Below are 26,943 nucleotides of genomic sequence, written 5' to 3' on the forward strand. Positions count from 1 at the left end.
TTATGATCTCGAGTCGGGATTGCATGCCCTATCGGTATCCAACCACTGTATTGAATTTCTCTTGTTGTCATAGTTGGTTCACTTTTCATCACACGTGATGATCTTAACCAAAAAAAGATGGTTTTGGTTGCGCAAAAACAAAAAAGGAAGGTGACGATTTCTGTCGATCGTTCAAATCGTGGGGCACCCACTTTTCGAGCATTCAGACCTTTCCAATACGTTTTCAATCATAAAATACCGCATGGGAGCTGACGCTCAGTTTTTCCTCCATCCCACGCACCGTTTCTGATGGGTCAGTCTTCACCAGGGTCTCAAATGTCCTTTCTGCTTTCATTAAAACTACAATTACCAAATGCCTGTTTAATTTTTCGGGCTGTTTCGGCAGCGCTTTGGTTCAACTCAAATTCAGAAAAAATGGGCGAAAATCGCTTTACGACTTCATATAGTAAATAAGCTGAAAAGAGGCAAAAAATCAAAATTTGGAAAAAAAAATGAAACAACATCAATTAATAGAGTACAAAATTCTATATCGATCAGTATATATTTATTGAGATGTGGGGCTACAAAAAAGTATGACAAAAACGGACTGAAAATTTTAAACTATCTGATACAATGGGGAATGTTCCTCCTGACGAAAATCAAGTAGTTTTCATTAAGAGCTCTAAAATGCATTTTGAACTTATCATTTCAACCTTTTTCTTTAAAAAATTATTCAAATACTTAAAAAAGAGGAATGAAATAATGCATTCAACATTTAAAGGGATTCATTTCTATTTCACCATTTGGCAACATCGGTTATAGCTAATAAAGGACAATGAATCTGTCACCTGTATGAGACAAACAAAGATGACATATTTTAGAGGCGTGCTGTTCTGTTTACTTATGTTCCGAGTTCCGAGACATTCTGTGACATATGACATTTTGTGCATCTAACCTATCTTCCTCTATATAAATAAAAAATCTGTTTAAAAAAATCTGTTTTTCCGTTAATCAGCTGTCGCTGTTGTTGCTGTTGTCGCAACTGTTGTTTATGTGGCTAGTGGAGGTCGTATTGAACTATAATTTATATTTTGCCTTAATTTTTGATTTATAAAGATAATTTTCCTTTTTTCAAGTAGAATATCTAGGTACGTATAAATTATTTCAACTTGATATAGGCGCTGTTGCCAATATGTGAATTAAAAACAAATCCCTTTAAACATAACCCAACATTTGAAACATCAATTTGAATATTTTTCGAGGTGAATTTGAAAAATTCATGAATTAAACTCAACTTAATTTTGTTCAAACTTGCATTTGCTGTAATAACCCAAATTGAGGAACATTCCCCATTGTTAAACAACAAATTTTCCCGATCTCCGTTTCTACATATGGTGACATAAAAGTTGAAATAATAGGCTTCACAAATGTTTGCTTCCTGAAGCCCTTCTTATATACAGGGCGTTCCAACGAGAACTTTACCTCCTCTGTAAGTCAGAAACGGACATGTAATCGAACATTTCAAAGGACACGTCAATTTGTATTTCTAGAAGGACTAATTCTGATATGGAAATCATACCCGAAACTTCACCGCCCTGCGGTCCAGCAACTACCCCACCTATTTTTTCAATGACATGGGGGTTGAGTGATAAATCATTTGAAAGGTCTTTTGTCCCTCTATTACCTCTGTAATTTTTTTCGAAATTAGTTAATTCGTTATTGAGAAATTGAATATTGAACGTTTTATGTAAGAAAAACCAGAAAATTCGTTGTCGTTCATTTCAATGAGGAAATCAACAACAAATAATATCAGTGGAAATAAAATCAACGGATAAATTGTTCATAATGACCTACACCTAGTTCTATACAATTAAACAGTATGCTCTCGAAAGTGTTCCGTACATTATTCAAGATGTCCGGAGTCAGCGATCGGCATTTCCGGACAATTCTCTGTCGCAAGTCGTCCAGTCCTATCGGTGTGAGATCAGGTGATCTAGCTGGCTACTCCACTGGACCCCTTCTGACGATCCAACGCATTGGAAAATGTTCGTCCAAAAACTGTCTCACCCGAACATCAAAATATGGGGTGCACCTTCCTGCTGGAATGTTATATCATTGTCTACTAAATTGTCATCATTTTGTAAAATCTGTGTTTTCATAGGATTTACACAGTCTTGTAATAGATTTAAGTATGTGTCTCCATTGAAATTATCCTTAATGAAGAATGGTCCAACAATATGGATTACCAAGAATGCCGGCTCAGACATTCAATATTTGTGGAGTTCGTGATTGAGTTTCAATCACCAAATGAGGATTCACATCGCAGCAACGACAATTATGTCTATTCCCGTCACGCCTCACAAAACTAAAGTCGACGATCAGAATCATCTACGTTTAATTCCTGAACTAGTTTTATTTTGAAAGGATGGAATTTGTAGGCTTTCAAAATCCGAAAAACCCGAAGTTCGAAACTTATCCTTTAACAGTTTAACGTATTCGTGGCTCACGTTGTGGTCTGGATGATTCATATTATAAATTCTTGCAGCAGCTTTAGCACATTCATCATTTTGATAATAGGTTGCAACAATTTCTATTCTTTCTTAAGTAGAATAAACCGTGTTGGAATACAGTGAACAAGGATGACTTGGTAATAATTCGTTAAGAAGTGACAGTGGTCAACTATCTATCTACTTTGTGTTCTGCTACAACTAGATTCAACAAAAACTACCAGTGCAGAAAAACTAATAGTGGCGGCCATTTCAAAACGTTCACTAATAATTAAATAAATTCTACAAATCTAGAAGACCTGCGACAGAGAATGCCGATTTCTGACTCCAGACATCTTCAATATTGTAAGGAACGCTTTCGAAAGTAGACTGTATTATTGTATGGAACTATATGGAGGTCATTTTGAACACTTTATCCGTTGATTGTGTTGCCATTGATATTACTTTTGTTTTTTTTTTCTCAATAAAATGAGCGACAGCGAATTTTTTGTTGGTTCTTAAATAAAACATTCAACATTTAATTTCTCAATAACGAATGAACCAATTTCGAAAAAAAATAACAGAAGTAATAGAGGGACAAAAGACTTTCAAATGATGTATTACTCGACCCCCCATGCCATTGAAAAAATAGGGGGGGTAGTTGCTGACCGCAGGGGGGTGAAATTTCGGGTATGCTTTCCATATCAGAATTAGTTCCTATAGAAGTAAAAATTGAGGTGTTCTTTGAAATCTTCGATTACACGTCCATTTCTGACTCACAGGGGGCGTCAAGTTTTAAAATTGAATTTCAATCGCCATGTTGAATATGTCATAAATAGAAGCAACAGAACACTGGGTTTCTTCAATAGAATGTGCAGAGACTTCAACAAGGAAGCCGCTATTAAAACCATCTATTATGCATTTGTTTATAGCAAGTTGAATTTCGCTAGCATTATATGGAATCCTTGCTATAATACTTTCAAATTGCGTTTAGAACGACTGCAAAATAGATTTGTTAGACATTTTCATTACCGAATCACTAATGTCTATGTAACTCACGGTATTAATCAAATCCATAACTATTATAACATTCAGCCTCTAGAACAACGGAGAATCACTTCGGATCTAGTGTTTGGCTATAAAATTTTAACGAATCTTATTGACTCGCCTGAGTTGATAGCAATGATGTCCTTTCATGTACCCCAGAGAAACACAAGGAATAAATATTTATTAGCTACTTCCACATATAACACCAATGTGGGGAAAAACTCTCCAATAAATAGAATTACAGACTCATTCAACAGATACTGTTCCAATTTGGACGTTTTCTCCATGTCCTTACAAATGTATAAAAGTAACATAAGGAAAATATTCAATTTTTAATCATTTATGTTTTAGATTAAGCATTTAGATCATTTACCTGTTGAACGCCAGTTTTGTTAGCACAATCTGTATTTTAGTGGATACTTGTTTGGGTTCTTTTACCTGTATGTGTCCCGAATTTAGAATAAATAAATTAATAAAATAAATTGGATCGCCCTGTATGTATAATTGAGAAGATCAGGTCATAGAAGTGATGTTGAAATAAATTTTTTCATACATGTTAATACCATTTTCGAAACGGTTTTGGAAAACCGTTACACAGGTCACCTAAACGCATGAATATCGTTTGATTCAGTCAAATACAATTAAATGCACAATTAAAGAAGTAAAAGTTTTTTTTTTCATTTGTACGAACGTTCGTGACTAGCTGCAGGACTGAAAACTTTCCATTTATCTTCAACGACGGATCTCATTCATCTTGAGTAAATATTATCGAAGAAATAATTCACAGATTCTCGGATTCAACATATATGTGCGTGCAGCTTGTCATCTCAACTAAGTGGGATCTTTCCAGTTATTTAATTTTCTAATTTTCACTGAGTACGTGGTTTCATGCTATACAAAGAATAGCCGAAACAATCCTACCTGGCAGTGATAAACTAGGCTGTTCCGAAAATTGGGTTATCAGTGATTCTGGGCGAACAGCAGTGAATGAACTGCCACTGTAATAAATAATAGATTCTGAAGGTTGAGCTAACAAAGTGGTTGTAAATCTCTGTCAGTCCAACGGATTTTTTTTAATGGAAATTTCAAGAATCGACCTCATTTTGGGATACCATTCCATAGATTCTCTCGACCTGAAATGTATGTGACACTAATTTCGGTATGTTTAATTCGGATAAGGAATCTCGGAATGTTATCATTAATGATACCCCATACTTTTTAAATGGCGAAGTCTTTTGTATATACACAGTCGATATATAGTCTATAAAACTAAATAGATAATTCGAAAGGGGAATGTTCCTCGATTTGGGTTATTACAGCAAATGCAAGTTTGAACAAAATAAAGTTGAGTTCAGTTCATGAGTGTTTCAAATTTCATTCGGAAAGTATTCAAATTGATGTTTCAAATGTTGGGTTTTAATTTTTAAAGGGATTTGTTTCTAATTCACATATTGGCAACAGCGCCTATATCAAGTTGAAATAATTTATACGTACCTAGATTACTTTAAAAAAGGAAAATTATCTTTATGAATCAACAATTGAGGCAAAATATAAATTATAGTTCAATACTACCTCCACAAGCCACATAAACAACAGTTGTTTTGTTATTTATTTATATAGAGGAAGATAGGTTAGGTGCACAAAGTGTCATATGTCACAGAATGTCTCGGAACTCGGAACATAAGTAAACAGAACAGCACGCCTCTGAAATATGTCATCTTTGTTTGTCTCATACAGGTAACAGATTCATTGTTCTTTATTAGCTATACCCGATGTTGCCAAATGGTAAAATAGAAACGAATCCCTTTAAATGTTGAATGCATTATCTCATTCCTCTTTTAAGTATTCAAATAATTTTTTAAAGAAAAAGGTTGAAATGATGGTTTCAATTTTGTTTTCTCTAAAAGGAAGCTAGATATGAAGATAACACAAGAGACGAAAAAGTTGTATTTTTCGTCGATTAATAGAAAAGTACAACAACAAGTCAGTGGTCTACTTGTGGCCCACTGAGACTCTGGTGGACCTAATAGTTTCAATCTAGTTAGGGCTTAATGAGCCATTAATACTTCAAATGACTAGCAAATTTCAATCTAATCAGTGTAAGAATATTTATGATACTTCATTACCACCGTTTTTTTTTTCAAATTCAACGCCATATATCTCAGAAACCACGCAACTCAGCAACCCCGGTCATATGTTCATTAGAGCTTTATTTCTTAAAACGACCTAACGAATCATACTCTGAAGTTTTGTACCGTAGTCAGGAAACACCCTGTATATTCGTTCACTTTCTCATTTAAAGAACTCGATGTCTCATACAGATATTTCTTTATCACAAATTATGTGAAGATTATATATCATGAAAAGTAAAAACAGAGAATTTCAAAATTCAGTGATGAATAATTTGGCGATATCTCGACCTTTGAAATTTGTCCATTTGTCGATATTATGACTGGCGTTTATATCTTCGATGAGTCATTCAATTGAAACAATGCTTTTAAGCAAAAGTATTTTATCTCATAATTTTAATAATATCAATTATTTGATAAAAAAACATGTATTCCCAACAATTATGTGGGTTTTCGTTACTCCAATAGCTACAATTTTGTCTATAAACACTCATCGCTGAAACGGTTGTTTAACAGAAGTTAACAGAAGATAGTATATGATTGGTATTGACTCGATGAGTCAATACCATCATATACTATCATAATCATCCTCGTGGAGCTCTTGAAGAATCTGCATTTTATAAGGATGAAATGTATGCATTTTCAATGCTTTTTTACAGTCTCGCGTGGCATTCCCTTCTGTTCTAATACTAATCGAAAGGAGCTTGTGGGCTCTGCAGCAAATGTTCCTGTTTCCAAAACTTCAATATCAGCTGCTTCATTTAGTACTCGGGGGTTATCTCTTTTTTTATTTGTCACTGAACCAGTTTCGTAAAACTTATTCACCAAATTAAACACATACCGGTGACTTACATTACAACTTGGATGTATTTCGTTAAAAAGACATGCCGCCCTTCGTCCGCATTTTCCAATTTCTCCATAAATTTTAATCATTTCAATTCTGTCTTGAAGAATGTTAACCATTGTAACACTTTTATACACTTATCAAAGTAATCAATAAACAGCCCAACAGGTACAAATCTATGCACAATACTACCACATCGTTCAAATTTGCGAACCAATTTTTCCCCTGAGAACAGAAACTTTTTCCAGCAGAAGCCGCAAAAAAGGTCGGCTATCTGTAAACTTTCTGCAAGGAGAAATAGAAATTCAGCATTAACTAAACACAACTTTATTACCTTCTATGTTTTACTATCAGACCACTTTTTGACGTAAATTAATTGGAGGTAATGGCTAATGTTACCCCTAATAAAGGGTTGGAACGGTACCATATAATATTCTTACCAGTTCTGGTCAAACCATGCATCTCAGTATAGACGTACTAATAATTACTTCTGTTAGTTTAGAACGCTATTTTTCGGAAAATGCTCATCAAAAAATATAATTACGCTAATTAAAATGATGTACCATTTGACCCCCCTTCCCATTTAAAATTCTGAGGGTAACATCTATCCCTCCTAGGGGGTTGAACCACGAAGGCTACAAATAGTCCTTGAAAGTGTCCCCCTTGACAATAAAATTGACGTGTTTTTTCGATTCTTCATATTGTTTACTGGAAGGAAGAACTTAAGGGTGGGAAGTTTTCAAATTGACACCCTGTATAATGATTTCAGATGGCCAGTGTTTTATGGTTCGTGACAATGAGAAAGCAGGGATTATGGTCTTCTGTTTTAAGCCACCTGTCCAAGCGGCTAATTAACTCGGTTTTCGACACTGACTTGGACGTCTACGGCTATCTGAAGATGGCCAATGTATTGGATCTTCTTCAACACCATCTGGAGTTTAATGTTATTGAAGATGCTCTCTGAACGTTATGGTCTACTCTAGCCACGTGAAAAGTTTGAATGTTGATTCTTATACTTTGCAGTCCAGTTCAATCTTCCCTGAAACCGATTTCGTGTCAACGGGAGATGAATATTATAATTTTTTACTCAAGCTTCGTCTATTTATATATAACAGGGTACACTTTAATTTTTAGGCATAGATATAGTTGGGTTGGGTGGAACTTGAAAGATCGCGAGTAAAAAGGTGCTCCACTCAGAAACGAAAAGTTTATTCAGGAACGAAGTAGTTGAAAGGGGTGTATGCAATACTGCCTTAAGAATTAGCTTTCAGACTGGTGAAAGAGTATTTGTTTAATATATAAATAACTCATGAAAGTATTTTTTTTGGAAAAAGTTCGTTTTTAGCGTGAAAATTCTCTTCGATCTATTGGAATTACACATTTCTTGTAATTATTTTACAATAATATTAATTTTAATATTATATTATTATTGCCCAGGGTTCTCATGTCTAGCTCTAGCTCCGCCATTTCTAGAATCGAAAAAAAACTTATATGAGTCTAGTGCCATTACCAGACTAGTACATCTCTTGATCATTTGTGCATGTTGGTTCCTATCAAATAGCATTACACTTTGAAACAGTGTCTTTTTGAAAAATCGTAGAGTTAGGAGGATGTCCCCCAAATTAAGGTTTCCTTATTAACTTATCATAACTTTTTTCCCGAATATCCTATCTTTCTCCATTTAAGGGGAATATAACATGCCTATGGACAAGAAAATATAGTGCCTCGAGTTTTTGTAGGCATTGGTGAGACCCGTCAGGATCTCTGAAAGAAGTCTTTCTACCAGTATCAGATTCTAAATCCTGGTCATTTCTGGTCACCAAGACATCTGAGAATGTAAACTCAATATTCGGGGATCTGTTGTAACAGTCAAAACAAAGTCTTCGACCTTGAATTTCTTTGTGCGTAAAATCGCAAATACATCACCTACACATCGGATTCCGATCCGTGAAAAGTAATCTATCTTCTCTTTTTTTTCCAAATTTGCTCATGACCAGAATCAGCTCAACTTCAAAGTGGGCAAAATTTATCACCGAGTATTCCGGAATGAAACTAACGGCTAATTTTTAGGAGGTATAGGATTTGATTTTCAAAACAACACAAAAATTTGAAAAAATTGAAGAAATTTTTATTGGAATCGATAGAACGATCATTATAATTTAATGTTTGATGATGATTTCATGCAAATGTTGTCCGCGGCTCCGCTTTAGATGGCCCATGCGCAAGGTCCAATTTTGGCACTATCTCTCTAACATATCGACCGGTATTTCACGTATAAATGCTTCAATATTGGCTTCCAGAGCGTCAGTCGTTGCTGGTTTATCCCTGTAGACATGAGCCTCAACATGACCTCACAAGAAATAATCCAAAGGCGTTAAAATCACACGATCTAGGCGGCCAATTGACCAAACGTGAGATAAACTGTTCACCGAAGGCGGCTATTAATTGGGCCATTGTTTCGCGTGCCGTGTGGCATGTGGCACCCTCTTGTTGAAACCACATGTCAGGAATGTCCAATTCGTCCATTTTGGGCAACAAAAAGTCGTAAATCATCACACGGTAGCGCTCGCCATTCACAGTAACGTTCCAGCCATTGTCGTCTATGAAGAAGTACGACCCGATGATGCCACCAACCCATAATCCATACCAAACAGTGACTTTTTCGGAATGCATCGGTAGCTCTTGCAATGCTTGTGGCTGGTCTTCACTCCAGATGCGGCAATTTTGCTTGTTAACGTATCCATCCAACCAGAAATGAGCCTCGTCGCTGAACACAATTTTTCGATAGAAATGTAGATCTTCCTCCAACTTTGCCAGCGTTCATTCTCCAAAAGTTAGACGTTGTGGGGGGTCGTGTGGCTTCAATTCTTGCACCAGCTGTAGTGGAGTAACAGAGGCCCAATTGCTGCGAACGGCGACGAATCGACATTTCACGGTCATCACGAACGCTGGAGGATACAGCAGCAATATTTTCTTCGGTCCTCACTCTACGTATGCGTGTTGGTAGTTTAATGTCCAATAATGTAAACTGGGTTCGAAATTTGACAATCTCCCGAATAGCTCCCTCAGTAGGCCGACGAAACTGCCCATAAATTGGATGAAGTGCACGATGCACTTTCTTCACCGAGTATGAATTTTGATAATAAAATTCTATAATTTGCAAGCGTTGTTCATTCGTAAGTCGATTCATGGTTAAATTATAGACCAAACTGAACAAGTTTGACAATGACACATGAGACGATTCACGCGTGATCTATCAAAAACAGTGTTGCCAAAAAGACACCAGCAAAAAAAATAACCCATTAAGATCGTCCGAAAGGAGAAGTAGAAACGAATATAATATCGAGATCGAACTCCGCACACCAGCTTTTCTTCAGTTACTTTATTTTGGTGATTTATTGGAGAATGAATCTTGATGGGTCTTTCCAAAATATCACCACACAGAAAGAGACATGAGCTTCTTCTTTAATGAAAACTACTTCTTTCATGGCATGGTTTGCAATATCTGCAGATAACTACTACCCAATTTTCGGAATTCTCAAATAATAAATGACGGCGTTTTCAATAAAAGCATGTACTCAGAGGCCAAATCTACGGCGATATAACTTCCTCAAATTTAGAAGACCCACTCTTCAAGCTAAAATATCTAAAGCAAAATCACTGACATGTCCCTCGTATTCATTTGGTCCACTCTATACAAGCGTTGCTGGTGTTTTGTGAAAGTTATACCGATGGTGCAGCAACGACGAGGAGGAGTCACGCTCGGTACAGAGCCCCACGTCCAAACACCAGGTTAGTGCACTTCGGAGAGCTCGTTGTTACGGACAGCAGCATCTAGTTGGCCACATATACATACACAGCTGCCTCAGTATAAGTTATCTCTTATTGTCGGTGCGGTGCAGTTTCTCGTGTGCCAATCATTGTTTGGCGATAACGGCGTCGCGATAGATGGTCTAGCGGGGCGGTCCTCGTGGTTTTTGTTTCGGAGTTCTTATTATTTATCGAAGAAGGAGAGAGTTCGATTGTGTTTCGTCGATCTTCGAGAATCGGTGTGAAAGTATTGTTTCTATTTTCTTGTTCGGTGTTCCGTTATATTGTTGTTGTTCGACAAAAGGCTATTGCTGTCGCTGTTTCAAGAAGGATTCGGAATTTTTTTCGTGTGGGAAACTGGAACTGAGTAATATATTTATTATATTTTTTGAGAGGTGGAACTTTTAGGAAAATTGAGTACAGTGTCGATTGGTATTATCATTATTTTCGAAAATATTTTTAATTGTGGCATGAAATGTAATCATTATCAAGTTCAATTGAGAGACCAAAGCTAGTGTTGACATTACCATCGAAAAACCCGTCAAAGTTCAAAACTTTGCGAAGAATAAGGTTTCTTCGAACAATAATAATAACGTTTTCATTCAACTGTTTGAAAATATTCAACTGAAGATACAAAAGTTTTATAACAAACAGCATTTCTTCATCTCGATCTTTGAAGATTTCAAGTTAATTTCAAAAGGCTATCAGCTTCTTTGTACTTAGAGTTGACGTAATAAACGTTTTTTAGTTACGATCTCTACGATGAAAAGTTTTGTAGTGCATTTTCATTTATAAGAGATATTCTGTAATGGGCAGAAATCAAAACGTAAAATTCTGAAAAGAGTTCAATGCTCCAAGTACTTTCTTTGTTGAACGAAAGTAGTGAAATAGGCCCTAGAACGCTACCCTGTGGAACTCCTGTCACAATTTAACTGGTCAATGAATATTTTTCAGCTTAGAGAATATTCTTGACGGTTTGCAGTTTTTTGAGTCAAATTTTTAGCAGTTATTTACTTTTCATTGGCCCTTGGACTCCTGAAGTTCACTATTGTATTTGACATGGTACGCCTGAGTATTTCATTGGAATCCAGATGTTTTATTGAACTTGGAAGACTACAAAAATCAATATACTTGAAACAGTTTTTATAATTCTTAGGATTAATTTGGAATAGAGAATGTAACATATTGAATTTTTTGTTGCCTAACTGTTCCTTAATTGAAAGTTATTGTTTCTTTGAAAGTTTATCACATCTAGTATTGTTGAAAATCTCAGTAATTAGAGAAATGATTATTAAAGAGCATAACACTTCTTTATTCATCTCAAATTCGTTACTTGTGTAGAGTTACTTGAATACCTGACTCCTTGTCTCATTTTGAACGCAGTTTTTTCTCTAAAATGTAATATTAAAAAATGATTCTGGTTGGATGGTATACTGATTTCCTACTGTAATGTATCGTTAAGATTATGAAGAATGAAAAATGATCCCAGATATAGATTATCAAACAGGAAAAAAATCAGTCGATATGGATAATACGAGTAAACCTTTACGTACAAATAAATTTTGTTGAAATATATTATACAAGATACATCAACATATACATTATGGTTTTTCAATAATCTGTTTAAAAAATCTGTTTAAAATCTGTTTTTCCGTTGATCAGCTGTTGCCCCCATACGAACGACAACTCTCAAAAGTCGAAACTTGTGCGAGCTAAGGACTAACGAGGTCTTACCTTTTAACGTGTGATTCCTACACGGTAACAATTGTCAGTGTTTCAGAACATTTTTACTGATTGTTTCCATTCCTAACAATACCATTAGTTCTACGAAAATTTCACTTCAGATTGGAATTGTTCAAATTGAATGAACTATGTCAGAATCGGCAGCAAAGTTTTTTGACGAAATAATAAAAATAATAAGCATTTCACTTGGTCATATTTTTATCTACAAAATTTAATCAATTTTTGACCAGATTATCAAACTAGAAGGTATACATATCACTACAAAACAATCTTGAGATGTTGACATTTTGATTCTATACAAATCCAGAGTAAAATCTCTAAAAACTGACCTTTTTTCTGTCAAATGGTTAATAATACTAATGGCGTAAAAATGTTCTGATTGGCATGTGAATAAATGTACCAAATTTAACAACAATTATTAACGTATTTATTCATAGCAATCCATTATCTAACAAATCAGACCTTCAACTAGCTGAAAATAATTATTTAAATTCTATCCTGCCAGATAAGGGTGTGAATAACAGATTTTCTCCATAAATAAAACATACGAAAAAAAAACAATTCTATAAAAGTCCTCAAAAATTTTTCAATCCACAAATATTTTATTCTGTGAATGAATATTTTGGCATGTAGTTTGATAACTTACTTGTGATTTTTGCCTGGACTATTTGTATACTTATTTTATTATTATTATTAACATGAAATAATGAAAAATAGTTTCATAATATTCACATATTTCCTATTTTCCTAAAATCTCTGTTGTACAATTCTTCATGGATAATTCCATCACCAGAATGCATTTCACAAATGACGCTATGTCGTTTAAAACAACTGAATTGACAAAGAACCACAGGAAGAATGTTTGATATTTCGACGGCAACTCTCAAAACATTTCGAACTGGGAAAAATTGGATTATCTTGAGCCTTAATCATTGTTGAATTCAAATTAAAAAATCACTCATGCAGTTATATTCTGCATCATAAACTAATTTCACAGTATTATATTTTTCTGGAGAATAATAAGCTTTTTCCCATTTTTAAAAATCGTATTGAATAATACACAAAACAAAAAGAACATTATATCTATCATGTAAATAATCTAAAAGGGATGTGTTCTTTTAGATGTTTTATGTGAATTAGACCAAAAAATCACAAAATGGTTTAGACTTTCGCGGCTGAGGTTTTCAGTGTCACAGTTTTTCAAGATTGAAAGGCGTGGATCTTTTGGAATTTCTTCCAAAGATGCTGCGATAGCGGGTTAACGGAAAAACATATTTCAAACATATTTTTTTTAAACTCTCGTAGGATGAAATACAACAAAATTCCCTGAATTTCTTAATAGCTTTTCACATCAATCGATATAAACTGATAACAGAAAATAACAATTTATTAATAAAAACACAAATCCGCTACCATATCTTGGCTAACATTTAGTTACTAATCGGGATTATAGTGTATTAGATAATAGAAAAATTATATTTTCGAAAAATATCGAAATGATGGATTGGTTCTATTTCAAGAATATTGTTTTATTTTTGCAGCGTGCTACTTCATATAATTTTAAAATTCTGTTCGAAAATTAAAAAATTATCTGAACATTGACAAGTGAATTATAAATTATATCCCCAGATGTATCTCAACCATCCATCAATCATATGGACCATTTAACGAGAAACGAGAACTGGCAGAATGTTTACAAGGAAACATGTCCTAACGAAGCATATAATAGATGTCATGAAATCCTTCAATATTACATTGAGGTATCTTTTCCACTCAAACAGACAGAAAAAACAAAGAAAGTCAACTCTAACCCCCGAACTTTATAACCTCAAGAACATAGTTTCTCTATATTCAGAATGCGCGGGAGTAAACGAAAATTTCAAGGATATATGTCGCCAAGTAACTATAACATACAGGGATAAACTGAAGCAGAATAATCAAAGATGCATTGAGCATAAGATGAATAGTTCTCAAAATAAATCAAAAACCATGTGGCAAACTATGAATAATATCCAGAAAAAAAACTATGAGCCCAAAGATACTCACATCGGAAAAGTCTAGGGATATTTTTTAACATACTAAATATCATAAAAATAAATGCATGAGGTCGTTTAATTTCGATTAAATTGGTACACTCGACCACCCTGTAGATTTCTATGGGTTGAACAAAGCCTGCAAAAACCGTAACTAATCTTTTATCAAGTTTTTTACAAACTGTAGGTTTTCGGCTAAAATGAATAATCTGAATGTGTCGAGTTTGTACATTCTATGCAGTTCTTGCTCAGCAATTAAACTGGAAATATTGTGCTTTAACATGGAACGCCATCACTTACCATTTGCTGAGATGAATAGAGCTGTAGGGCTTCTTCAAGGTGGCATGCGACAAAATGATATAGCTCTTCGTTTAAGGGTCTCCCAAAGTGTTATCAGTCGATTGTGGCGCCGTTTCCGTGAAACTGGCAGTCCAGCCGAACAATATCCAGGGCGAGGACGCGCTACAACTGCAGTTCAAGACCGATTTTTGGTCTTAACCGCAAGAAGACAACCTGAGTTGGTTAACGTGTTGCAGCAGACGCACCAGGTAACCATTGGTCGTGATACTGTCAGAAATCGACTGCATGAAGCAGATCTCCACAACAGAAGGCCACTTAGATGTCCACCTTTGTCGAGAGGCAATCGCGGTAGAAGATTAGAGTGGTGTCAAGAACATCAAAACTGGGATGCAAATGATAGGGCCACAGCTTTGTTTACAGACGAATCCAGATTTGGATTTCATCCAGATTCTCGTCGAGTAAGACTGTGGAGACGACTTGGAAATAATGAACGTTTGAGACACGTCCAGGAAGTCCACACATACAGAGGTGGTACAGTAATGCTATGGGGCGGAATCATGATCGGCGGCAGAACCGATTTCGTTTTTCCAAATCGCTCCCTCACAGCTCGACAGTACCTCGATACCATTCTTCTACCTATCGTCCGCCCGTTTGCTGGTGGTGTTGGTGAAAACTTTCTCCTAATGCACGATAATGCTCGTCCACATGTCGCGCGTCTAGTGACTGACTGGCTCACCAACGAAGGAGTTGATGTATTGCCATGGCCAGCACAATCACCGGACCTGAATCCCATCGAGCATGTGTGGGAAATGCTTCAACGAAGAATTACTCCGCATATGGGGAACATTCACAACGTTTCAATTGAGAGAGCTTTTAATCGCTGAATGGGCAAATGTACCTCAACAAGACATTGACAATCTCATTTTGTCGATGCACGATAGATTTAGGGCCGTAATAAACCAGCTTGGAGGCCATACTTTGTACTGATTCCAATTTTTTTTGTATTATGATTTTTTTTCGGGGTGCCAAAGAAGAGCCATATTTTTTTTAGTTTTGCTTATATGCGCACTCAGTATTTTTGACCATTTAATAAATTTTGTTGTAAGTTACATTCGTTTAATAATCACCCGTCAACTTTTTTCTCCCTAAAGCGATCTAAAAAAATTATTGCCATTTTTAAAAATATCCCTAGACTTTTCCGATGTGTGTATTTTCATTTTTAGTGGAGAACATAAGGTGTCATGTATTGACATGGCTAACAATTTTAATGCTCATTTCACGAAAGCGGAAGAACAAAGAGAATATGACCTAAATTTTACGGAAAATATAGTCACACTCTGTTCAAACTCCATATTTCTCCACCCAATCAAGGAATATGAGGTTTTTGATTTAATAAATGAATTGAAGAATTCTAATGCTATCGGATATGATCAAGTCTCGAACAATCTTCTAAAAAAATGCATGGAAAAAATAGTCTACCCTCTGACCTATCTGATAAATTTGTCTATGGAACGAGGAATGTTCCCTGAGAAATTAAAAGTTGCAATCGTTACCCCAATCTTTAAAAAAGTAGACTCAAATAGCTATGAGAACTATAGAGGGGTAAGTCTTCTCTCTAGTATATCCAAGTTATACGAAATGAATATTAAAAATCAGTTACTATCGTTTCTCCTCAAATCAAAAATGAATTACTTTCGACAAACCAACATGGTTTCATGCAAAATAAAAGCACGGAAACAGCTTTGTATAATTTCATAGAACACATAGTAAGAGCCTTGGATAACAAACTACAAATTTGTGGTTTGTTCATCGATTTTTCTAGAGCATTTGACTCTGTGAATGTACTAATCCAGAAAATGCATCGCTATGGGGTTCGTGGAGTTGCCCAAGATTGGATGAGGATAGTCAACTAGAGGTGACATCCAAACCAGAAACAAAAATGCTAGGGCTAACTCTAGATCATAAGCTCAATTGGGGTCCTCATATAGATTCACTATGTGATAAACTACGAAAGAACTGTTATGCACTGAGATTTATTGTGAATCATTGTGGAAGAGAGGTTCTCCTTAATCTGTATTATGCAACTATTGGCTGTCACTTGCGCTATGGGATCTTGAATTGGGGTATGAGCTCCTCTGTTGAACGAGTATTTATTTTACAAAAGCGCGCGATCAGAATAATTGCTAATTTGGGATGGCGACACTCATGCAGAAGCTCATTCAAAGAGCTGGAAATACTCAGAGTTGCTGGTCTGTATATATACGAGAAGTGTCTCTTCGTTTATAAGAATAAAGAAAAATGTTGCGCAAACCAGCAAGACCACCCATACGCAACTAGAGCTAAGGGGTTGTTGATAGCGAATCTTCACCGAACTTCTCTCTATTAGAAGAGTCACCTATACCTTGGGCCCAAATTATATAACAAGCTAGATGTTTCTATTAAGAACTCAATGAACATCTGCATATTCAAAAGACAATTGAAAAAATATCTCATTGAAAGAAACTGCTACACCGTGGACGAGTTTCAATGGTTACTCTCGATAAAAAAATGTAATTACCTTTATATGTACAGTGTAGTATCTGTCATGTTTTGTTGTTTTATATTTCTATACAGGGTGTTTCTTAAACATATGATAATATTTAAGGAGGTGATTCTTAGACCCATTTTAAGGAAAAAACGTCCTATGGACGTATGTCCTAAATGCCTTAACTTTTGAGATACAGGGTGGCAAAGTTTTCAAAAATAATCAGTTTTTTAATAATAACTGAGATAATTTTATAGATATCTTTGGCATATTTGGTACATATGTTCCATGCCTCAAGGCGCATTTTCTGATGTACAATTTTCTTAATTTTCTCTGCCAGTGGCGTACATACGAGTTTTCAAATATATATTTTTGGCGAAAAAAATACTACGCCACTGCTTTATCTTGAATTAAAAATTATTTTTAAAATCTCCATACATCTTTGAGCACATTTGATTTGCTGGGTTTTCTTTGTCCGACGCATGGTTTTCGCTCAAAAAATTAAAAATCGCTTTACTTAAGGATACATTCCTTAAAAATCTGATGCGGTATCGTGCATCGACTGAAAGCAAACTAAGAGATCAGATTTGTTGCAAAATAATTGAGGATCTAAAAGGTATTTGTTTGTTGTCAGATGCACTGTTCTCAATTGAAATTACGTCATAACGCAGCACCGCTTAATAATTTTTGAAAACATAAATTTAGTTATCCTGGAAAAAATGACGTGTAGCAGAATTTATTTATTGCACCTCTTGGAAATATGGAGTTTGTCGATATGTGATTTCTTTTAAAGATTAAAAGCAGAAAAAACAGCGTACCCACCATAGCAATAAAAAACGAATTCTCTGTATGTACAAACGTCAGTAGCTAATATTGATGTTGGTTTAAAGTAAGGTGTTGGTGTTAAAAACTGTCACAGCGCGTTTTGATTGATTTTGAAGTGTTATTGAAGTTATTTTGGTAGTCCACTGTTTTTCTGAATATCATCATGTGTGGGCTGAAGAAAATCCCCATGCAATAACCGAAACCCATTTCCAACACTAATTTTCGGTTAATGTATGGGCAGGAATTATAGGTGATCATCTAATTTACACTTTCTCGAAGAAGACTTACCTGGGTTATTGGAAGATGTGCCACTTGCGTTAAGGAATCGAATATGGGACATGCACGATGGCGCCCCTGCTCATTTCACTGTAATTGTCCGAAACCATTTAAATACAGTTTATCCTAATTATTGGATAGGTCGCGGAGGACCTCAGCAATGGCCAGCAAGATCCCCGGATCTCAACAGTTTATATTTTTTTATGGGGTCACCTTAAAACTCTTGTGTATAAAACTCCCGTTAATACTTTAGAAGATTTAAGAGAGCGAATAGTTGCCTCGTGTGAAACTATACGAAATACGCCGGGAATATTTGAACGGGTGCGTAATTCCATGCGTAGAAGGGCGGAAGCATGCATACTAAGTGCAGGTGGCCACTTCCAACAATTTTAATAATCAGTTTTGGTATTATTACTAATTAACAAATTTGTGCTATTCGTTTAGACTTACTGTCACAAAATAAAATAAAACTCGTTTTTGTGAAAAATTAATTTTTTTGCAGATTATGTTTTTAAATATTATTAGGGAATTGGTAATGCGTTATAAAGCAATTTTCAAATTCTCATTCATTTTAGAATTGATCTAATTTCTTAATTTGCTTTCTGTCGATTTTTATTTTTTTGAGTGAAAATCATGCGTCGGACAAAGAAATACCAGGAGATCAAATTTTCTCAAAAATAAATGAGGATTTTAAAAATGATTTTATTTTGAAAAGAAAGCATTGGCGTAGTACTTTTTTCCCAAAAATATTCAATGTGAAACCCGTAGGGATGCCACTGTTTGAAAAAATACAAATTCGTGTACATCAGAAAAGGCGCCTTGAGGCTTGGAACATATGTACCAAATATGCCAAAGATGTCTACAAAATTATCTCAGTTATTATTAAAAAACTGATTATTTTTGAAAACTTTACCACCCTATATCTCAAAAGTTAAGGCGTTTAGGACATACGTCCATAGGAAGTTTTTTTCTTAAAATGGGTCTAAGAATTACCTCCTCAAATATTAGCATGTGTTTAAGGAACACCCTGTATATATTTGTTTTTAGTTATACATGGACGTCTTCCTTGTTACTATATGTAAATGTTTATTATAATGATTTCATACTGTTCAACAAGTAAAATAAATATTATTATTATTATTAATTAACAACTAAACTTTTGTCTGTGCAGTAAACGCATATACTACTGCAAAAGCAGACGAAACTTTCAGTACTTTAGGTTCCGTTCGGCCACAGTATATTAGTCCGAAATCTGTTCTCATTGGGATTACATAATTACATAATTATAGACAGTTCGTTGGTGTCTATTTTTAATTTACATTAATTTAATTGGATTATCATATATTTCAGATTCGGTTACTGGGTTGTTTTGAATTGAATATAAAATATTTGACGTGTTGTGCAAGACTGTTTGTTTTTTACCAAAATGATTAATTTTGTTAGAATCGGTGATTTTAGATAAAATATTATGTCTATGTTAGAATGAGTATGTGACCAGAAATGCACTCTGAGAAACGACCCGTGACCGTGGTGATAATTTGTTCCAAGGAAAAACTGGTTTTCTACGAGATTTTCTATTTGTACCAAGTATGAATAACGAATTGCATATTTCAAATCCTCAATTGTATTGACCAAAGTCTAATAATCTCAGTTTTCCTAATCCTAGTTCCACTTCTCCGGACGAACTCTCAGTTCTTCCAACGTATTAAAGTAAAAATTTTCAGTAGCGGTTCACCAACGCCAAAAAATACTTTCCACCCGTAATAACTGTGGACGGTATATCTGTATTTTGGTTCTGTCGTCGTCGAGTGCAATGTAGAGTGCCGGAAAAACGAAATCGACAAAATGATGAGTCAAGAGGTTCTCCAGGTAGTTCATGAAAAGGACCCCTGGGTGGAAGAGACCAAGATCAAACTTCGGCAACACGATAATTCCTGGCCCAGCATCGAGGAAGATCTTCCGGAGATATTGGATAAGAAAGGCAGGAGAAAATCCTGGCATGCCATCAAATTCGAGAGGAAGAGGAGGAAGGGGGTAGTAGACGGATCCCCAGACGGTTCCCCGGGGGAGGTGAGACAGAAAAGACCGTCGTGGTGGAATATATTCGCCAATCAGCCAAGGTATGCGAGATTTTTTTTGCGTGATTTGTTGTTGGATGGGCTTGATATTGGTTTTAGACTGGTTGTGATTACTGGCGAATAATAATTCTTCCGACATAAATAAAAGAATTGGGAGCTTGGATGGTAAAATCTCTCTGTATATGAACGACTGTTTATTAAAATGAATAGAATTTCAGAGCTGTTACGCTTCTTCGCCAAACTGATGAGACCAGAAGGTCAAAAGTGCATGCCCAGAACGCAGTGGCGCATGATGTCTGATCATGGTGAAACCTTGGTGGAAAATCCAGTTATCAAGTTGAATGGATCAACCAAAGATAAAAGTCAAAAGTGCAAGACGAGATTCGGGAAGATCATCGCAACAAAGAGAATGTGTTCAACACCAGAAAACCAGTAGGGTGCGGCTGGTTTTGTTTTCAGCTCGTTTCTTCAGTCAGGAAAAACCCTGAGACAGATTGTTATAGTAAATATCTTCAATAACAAAGAATTTGCCACATTCAGAACTATGTGAAATATTTCTCATCATAGGGTTTTTCTCGACTGAAGAGACGAAATGAAGTCGAAACAAGCCACAACAAAAACATACCTGACTGATTTTCTAGTCTGACTCTTGTCTTTTGCATTTGACTTTAATCTTTGATTGATCTTCGCAACTTGAGAGCTGGAAATTGCAAATGAGGTTTTCTCCATAATCTTACCTTATACGTTAATCCCAGTGCGTTCCAGGCAAATACTTTAAACCTTCTGGGTCTCATCAGTTTGACGAAGAAGCCAAAGAGCTTCAACGTTTGGAAGTTCAAGTAGAGCAGACAACAATGTTTATTCTAGTTTGTACAAACTCAATCAAAAGGCTGTGCCAGGTTGGTGCATTTGCAGTGTTTATCAATGAAGATAGATTAAACGACGAATTTGTGAAAATTATTTTGATGTCTATTTTCAGAGATATCTATAATGAATACGTTAGTTTTCTGATCTTTACCCTATATCCAACCACCACTCATAGGATTAGGGGAAATCGGAACTGGTAGGGGTAGGGGAGAGCGGTGCTGGTTCTAGGGGGGTGTGAAAATTAACAAGCTTATTCCTACCGAACATCTTAGGCAAACTTTTGCCTTTGTTCTTCACTTGTTTAAGAGAAGAGTACTATATAATATGTTTTATCTTGTATTTTGTTGATGACACATGTGTATTCTTCATTGGTCCCAACTGTTAGAAAGAGTTGAAAGGAAATAATCTTTCTGGATTTCGCAATAATCTGTCACCAATCAAGTTAAGTTGCGTCTTGAATTGACCTGTATTTTATTGATAATATTGTATTATTGAGATGTTATAATTTTTCTTGGTTTATTTCATTCGTTAAATAAAGTAAAAGTGGCCGTCTGGTAAAAATAAACATATCGAGTGGGTGAATATAAACAGGTTGCAATACAACAAATAATCAAATGAGTTAACAAAATAAGAAATGGTACTTTTGTTGTACCGGGTATGAAAAAAATCGTTCAGTAGGTACTCAATCCAGAACAAGAGCTACGATGAGAGAATATTTAATAATAGTGTATTACTACCAAAATGTCGAAAAATAGCAGAAAACACTTATGAATATACAATTTTAATTCGACTAAGATTTGTAACAAGACAAGGGTTACAAAACCGAAAAAGTGGTAATTCAAGAAAAATATTCTGCAAGATGATTATAAACAGGATGAATACGAACAAAACTCGAATTATGTATGTTGAACGCAATAACGATTTGCAAAGCATCCAATTAAATACATTATCAGTAACTTCAAAATATCCAGTCTTCTTCAAGCCTGTAGTGGTGGACGACCAGTTAGATGGAGTTGCAAAAGAACATTAAAAAAATCATCGTTACCTAATTTTACAATTCAAATTGTAAAATCAGGTATATAAAGCATTGAATATGTAGAATAAAGTAAAGACACGTCCAAAGAAGCCATTGTATGGCGAAACACGTACCTATTGCGTTTTTGTAAACATATTCAATGTTTTTTAATGTAGATCCACTGATCTTGAACAAGAGTTGGTATTGAGGCTACGAGAGAAAGATCCTTATTTGTCAAAATATGTTTCTTCACCGAATCTAAGCATGGAGATATATTTGTGTATATTATCAGCAGTTATGCTCCAAGATAAGGAGTTATCAATATTTTCTCCGTACATGAAGTTCTTATAAAGTCTGAGCAAATGAATAATTGATATTCGTTGAATTCGACAAACAACAAAAATAATGATAAGACAGAATTTTCTTTTATTTATATAGATCGTTTATTCGTTTTTATCAATGCATCTACTTCTTAGCCGAGATTATTCAGAACAATAAAAATAACAGAAACCACTGGTTTTCTGTCTATCCCATAGATGTCGTCTGAGTAGGAGGATTCATCATGCTCACTCCTCAGCTAAAATCACAAAAATTTTATGTTTTCGAGAAACAATGGGACTGATTAAGTCAATATGGTTAAATTTGTTATAAATCACCAATTCCTAATAGCAATAAGTCATTTTAAAAATTTCAAGAGGTGATAAATATCAATGACTTCGATAGACCTGCTCAGCCGAAAAGGTAGGAGAAATGATAGAAATGTAAGGATTAATGATGTGATTGGCCTTCATTTGATGAAAATCTATAAGAAACGTATTTGAACCACATTTTGATGTTAGACATTGACAAAATAGTTCACAAAAGAACTCGCAATACATTTTCACTACGCAATATCTCTTTTAGGAATGTTTCTTTGAACATTGCCAATCAAAAAATTGTATATGATGCTATAAGATACGCATATCAACTTTCGACAATTTTGATATGACTTCCACTTGTCGACCCAGAATTGTTCTTTACTGGATATATTATAATACTAATCGAAAGCCAAGAGACAAAAACAATATCTGTTGTTTCTTATCAAAGATGTCCGCTACCAAAGGTCATATTATTATATTTATCATGAAACTTATTCTTGTACACGATCATTACAAAGTGATGCACTGTTTGAAATCTTTGATGTAGTATTGAATATTACTGGAGTTGTATCCCAATAAGATTAAACTTCCTCTTGAAGATGATCCTCTGGTGATCGAAACACGTGTCGAGGTGTTAAAATAACGGTTTGGTGTTGAGATAAAACTCCAAAAATAGTCGCAAAGTAGTGTAGTTGCAAAGGCTGAAATATTTCCCAATAGTAGTCTTTCTGTAAAAATTCCGTTACATCGTATCTCATCATACTGTTTTTGGAAAGTATAAATTGAATATTTCCAGCCGAGTGATTTTGACAAAAAATCTGGTACTTTTACATCCTTCTGGTACTTACATTTCATTCTCGAACCATTCTAAAATCTTCCAATCCAATGCAGCTATTCTACTTTCTCAATAGCAATCTATGAGTTTTTACACACCATCTGTATCTGCTTTTGAATATTTTCTGGTATACTCGGATAAATATTCATATCTTATTTTCAGTGATGCAGTATTCTTCCACTTATATTTTTGGAATCTTATGTTGGCTCGTGTGCAGAGGGTCACATTTTTCTTGGAAGGCTCTAGATACTTTTTGGGAGAGTATTTATTGTGAAAATTGTATATTTGATATTATCATGATTCGTCTTGATGAGTTTCTGTTTTTCTGGAACATGCATGTTCTTCAATTTTTTTTTCTTACTCGATCTTTCCGTTCTTGGTATTTCTGTTTTCTTCTTCTTACTGTTGCCTTCGTTACTGTTCTCATTCTTGTTTTCTATTGGATTTCCTTCTAGTCATTTGTTCTTATTCTCTTTCTATTCCTCTGTTATTTCGGACAAGACCTATGTAACCAATTGAGTGTTTTTCATTCAAAATGATTCATCTCACACAAACATGCGTCTCACACAAAACAGAAGTATACAAAAGGAATACAAGATATAATTTACGTATTCAAAAAAAATGTTGAGATTTTCATTAATGAGTTTGTGAGAGGTTGATCTCTTTCAACTCCTACAGCATTCTACGTATGTAATAAAGAAATCAATAAAAATTTATCAAGAAATATGGATTATAAATGATTGATAAGATCTCCACAGTTGAAAACATATACAAAATATTTAAAGTACCATGTTCGTTTTCAATTGTCTTATTTTATACACCTAATCCATACCAACTCTTTTGTTGGTATGGTAAAATCCAGATAAGTGAAACCACTCGTTTTATATTCTTGTGAACATAATGCCAAGTGGAATTCCAAAAAACTGATTCATTGTTGTGGTAATTAAAGTATTTTTGGATTCCAGTTTTGAGAATATCTCAGTTTTGTTTGACTTCCCCTCATTGACCTTGCCGGGGCAAAAAAATCCAAATTCCACGTTGAATTTTGAATAACATTTACTTGGTTGTTTGTCACATTTCGCAGACACAAAAATGTAACTTCTGCCAGATATTTTGAGTTATTCTATAATCCTACTGAACACTTTGATTTATTATATTTCCCTGTTATTTGCACTGTAGGTAGTCTGAAATATGTATATAGCTGTAGGCAACTTTGGAAGAGCTTCATTTCTCAACTAGCCGGTGTAGTTCCAAACATATAGATGCCAAATAGTTTCTTTTTTTTATTATTTAATCATCAGCAAGGCAAACAAGTCTGAATTCCTATTAGTAGTAGAGGTTAAACGTAATGTAGAGAACTAGATTTCTGATAGTTATTTTCAAAAATACGTCAGATTTCTTTCGTCTTTCACGCCGCAACAACTGGCGTAGGTTCTTTCTCTCATTTGAAATATCGTTCTTCGATGTTCATCCAAAAAGGTTGCTAGAAAGATGACCTCATCAAATGATAGGATATCCATTAATTCATTGTACATGAGTTACTACTCAACACAAATAAATTAAAATACTCAAAATACATCCTTAAATATGTTTTTTCTCATGATTACTGCATAAATAACACACCTCTTCAAATAAGCACTCATCAAAGGGATCTTGGTGTCACATTTGACCCTAAACTGAGTTCCTCCATACACTATGAGACAATAACATGCTCAGCCAAACAGATGCTAGGTCTCATTTATCGTAACTGTAAGAACTTTCGTAGCAGAGGCAGTTTTTTAACTCGTTTCAATGCATAAGTCAAATCTCGGCTGGAATATGCCTCCCTTATATGGTCACCCATATACAATGTCCACATGAACAAAATCGAATCCATACAAAGAGGCTTCATGAAATATATTACTTACAAGCTAGAAGGAGTTTACCCTGAACAAGGCATCGACAACAGAATACTACTGAATAAATTTAATCTATTATCCCTTCAAAACCGAAGGACCTACTACTCTATAATTTTCATTAATAAACTAGTGAATAATCTGATTGAATATCCCGAACTACTCTCCCATTTCAACTTTCATATTCCACGAATTAATTCGAATTATATATATATATATATATATATATATATATATATATATATATATATATATAACAGAATAATTAGTGACTGGATTAACTATAAATCGGTTCAATTCGTGAGGTTGCAGTCAATAGCTGGGCTGTTACAAAGAAAACTCTTTGTTATATGTCAAACTTTCGGTATATTTCACACCTTCGTCAGGACAACTAAATTATACAGTAAACTAAAAGCTCCAATTTCATTCAAATAAATAAAAATCCAATTTAGTATACAAAATTTCTTGTATGGATTGTTCTAAAACATATATAGGACAAACATCTAGACCTCTAAGTAGTCGCATCACTTCTCATAAGAGCGACTGAAGACGAAATATTAATTCTTGTGCATTAACAGAACATGTTAATACGGAGGATCATAAAATGAATTTTGAAAATCCAAATATTTTAGATAGAAAAACCAATACAACTAAAAGAATATTTTTGGAAATGATACATATTAATAACGAAAAACATTCAATGAATAAACGAACTGATATTGATAGTCTTAGCAAAATTTACACGTACCTACTGTCTCACGTACCTACTCTCAGTCAAAAAATCAAAAATCAAGTCTCTGTTCTACTTTGCCAAGCTTTCGCTTCTAATGGGAAGTTTCTTCAGGGCAGTAAAAATGAGTTTAAAACAATAAATTGAACATATAAACTGACGGAGAAGGTTGAACATGTATAAGATTATTTTAGTTTGACAAATGTCAAAGATGTGAAGGTATGGCATTTGTCAAACTAAAATAATCTCATACATGTTCAACCTTCTCCGTCAGTTTATATGTTCAATTTATTGTTTTTAACTCATTTTTACTGCCCTGAAGAAGCTTCCCATTAGAAGCGAAAGCTTGGCAAAGTAGAACAGAGAGTTGATTTTTGATTTTTTGACTGAGAGACCCCGTTAATCCATTTTGCTGTATATATATATATATATATATATATATATATATATATATATATATATATATATATATATATATATATATAGCGCTTTCGACAGCTGATCGTGCTGTCATTCTCCAGGCCCTACTCTATCTATAGAGTAGGGCTTAGAGGATGACAGCACGACCAGCTGTCGAAAGCGCTCGCATATAATTAAATAGGAGTTATAAAGCTTCAAATCCTTTTTCTGACTTATATTAATATTATAATACTGAAAATAAAGGAAAATTAGTTGCATCATTCAAAAAAAAATATATTTATATATAACTGAAACATGCTTGCTAATGATATGAATATGTCTTGTTATTGGGATTCATTCCTGTTCAAACATCAAACATTTTTTTATGTTTTACTACTGATAAATATATCCTATTTCAACAGTCACACTGAATCATACTTCAAAATCGACAAATAATGAATTCGAACCTTTGAAACCTCGTATTCTTCGG

At 34.6% G+C, this 26,943-nt stretch overlaps 1 protein-coding gene across 7 annotated transcripts in view; it reads left to right on the top strand.

Annotated features, from left to right (window-relative positions):
• The window catches only part of mtd (TLD domain-containing protein mustard), a 312,338-nt gene that overhangs the window by 159,660 nt on the left and 125,735 nt on the right, over positions 1–26,943 (top strand). Inside the window, exons 1-2 of one of the 7 annotated variants that reach the window (XM_074184318.1) lie at positions 10,282–10,662; positions 19,721–20,116. The exons of 4 other annotated variants lie outside the window; for them this stretch is intronic. In XM_074184318.1, the coding sequence (XP_074040419.1) occupies positions 19,842–20,116 (275 nt within the window). In that variant the 5' untranslated portion in view covers positions 10,282–10,662; positions 19,721–19,841. Of the gene's footprint in view, positions 1–10,281; positions 10,663–19,720; positions 20,117–26,943 lie in introns of those variants that run through there. 2 more of the 7 variants (XM_074184316.1, XM_074184317.1) reach the window with 2 other exon arrangements.

The sequence above is a fragment of the Leptinotarsa decemlineata genome, unplaced genomic scaffold (assembly GCF_025532065.1).
Source record: "Leptinotarsa decemlineata unplaced genomic scaffold, Ldec_3_MD MMD2_tig00026354_RagTag_RagTag, whole genome shotgun sequence".
NCBI lineage: Eukaryota > Metazoa > Arthropoda > Insecta > Coleoptera > Chrysomelidae > Leptinotarsa > Leptinotarsa decemlineata.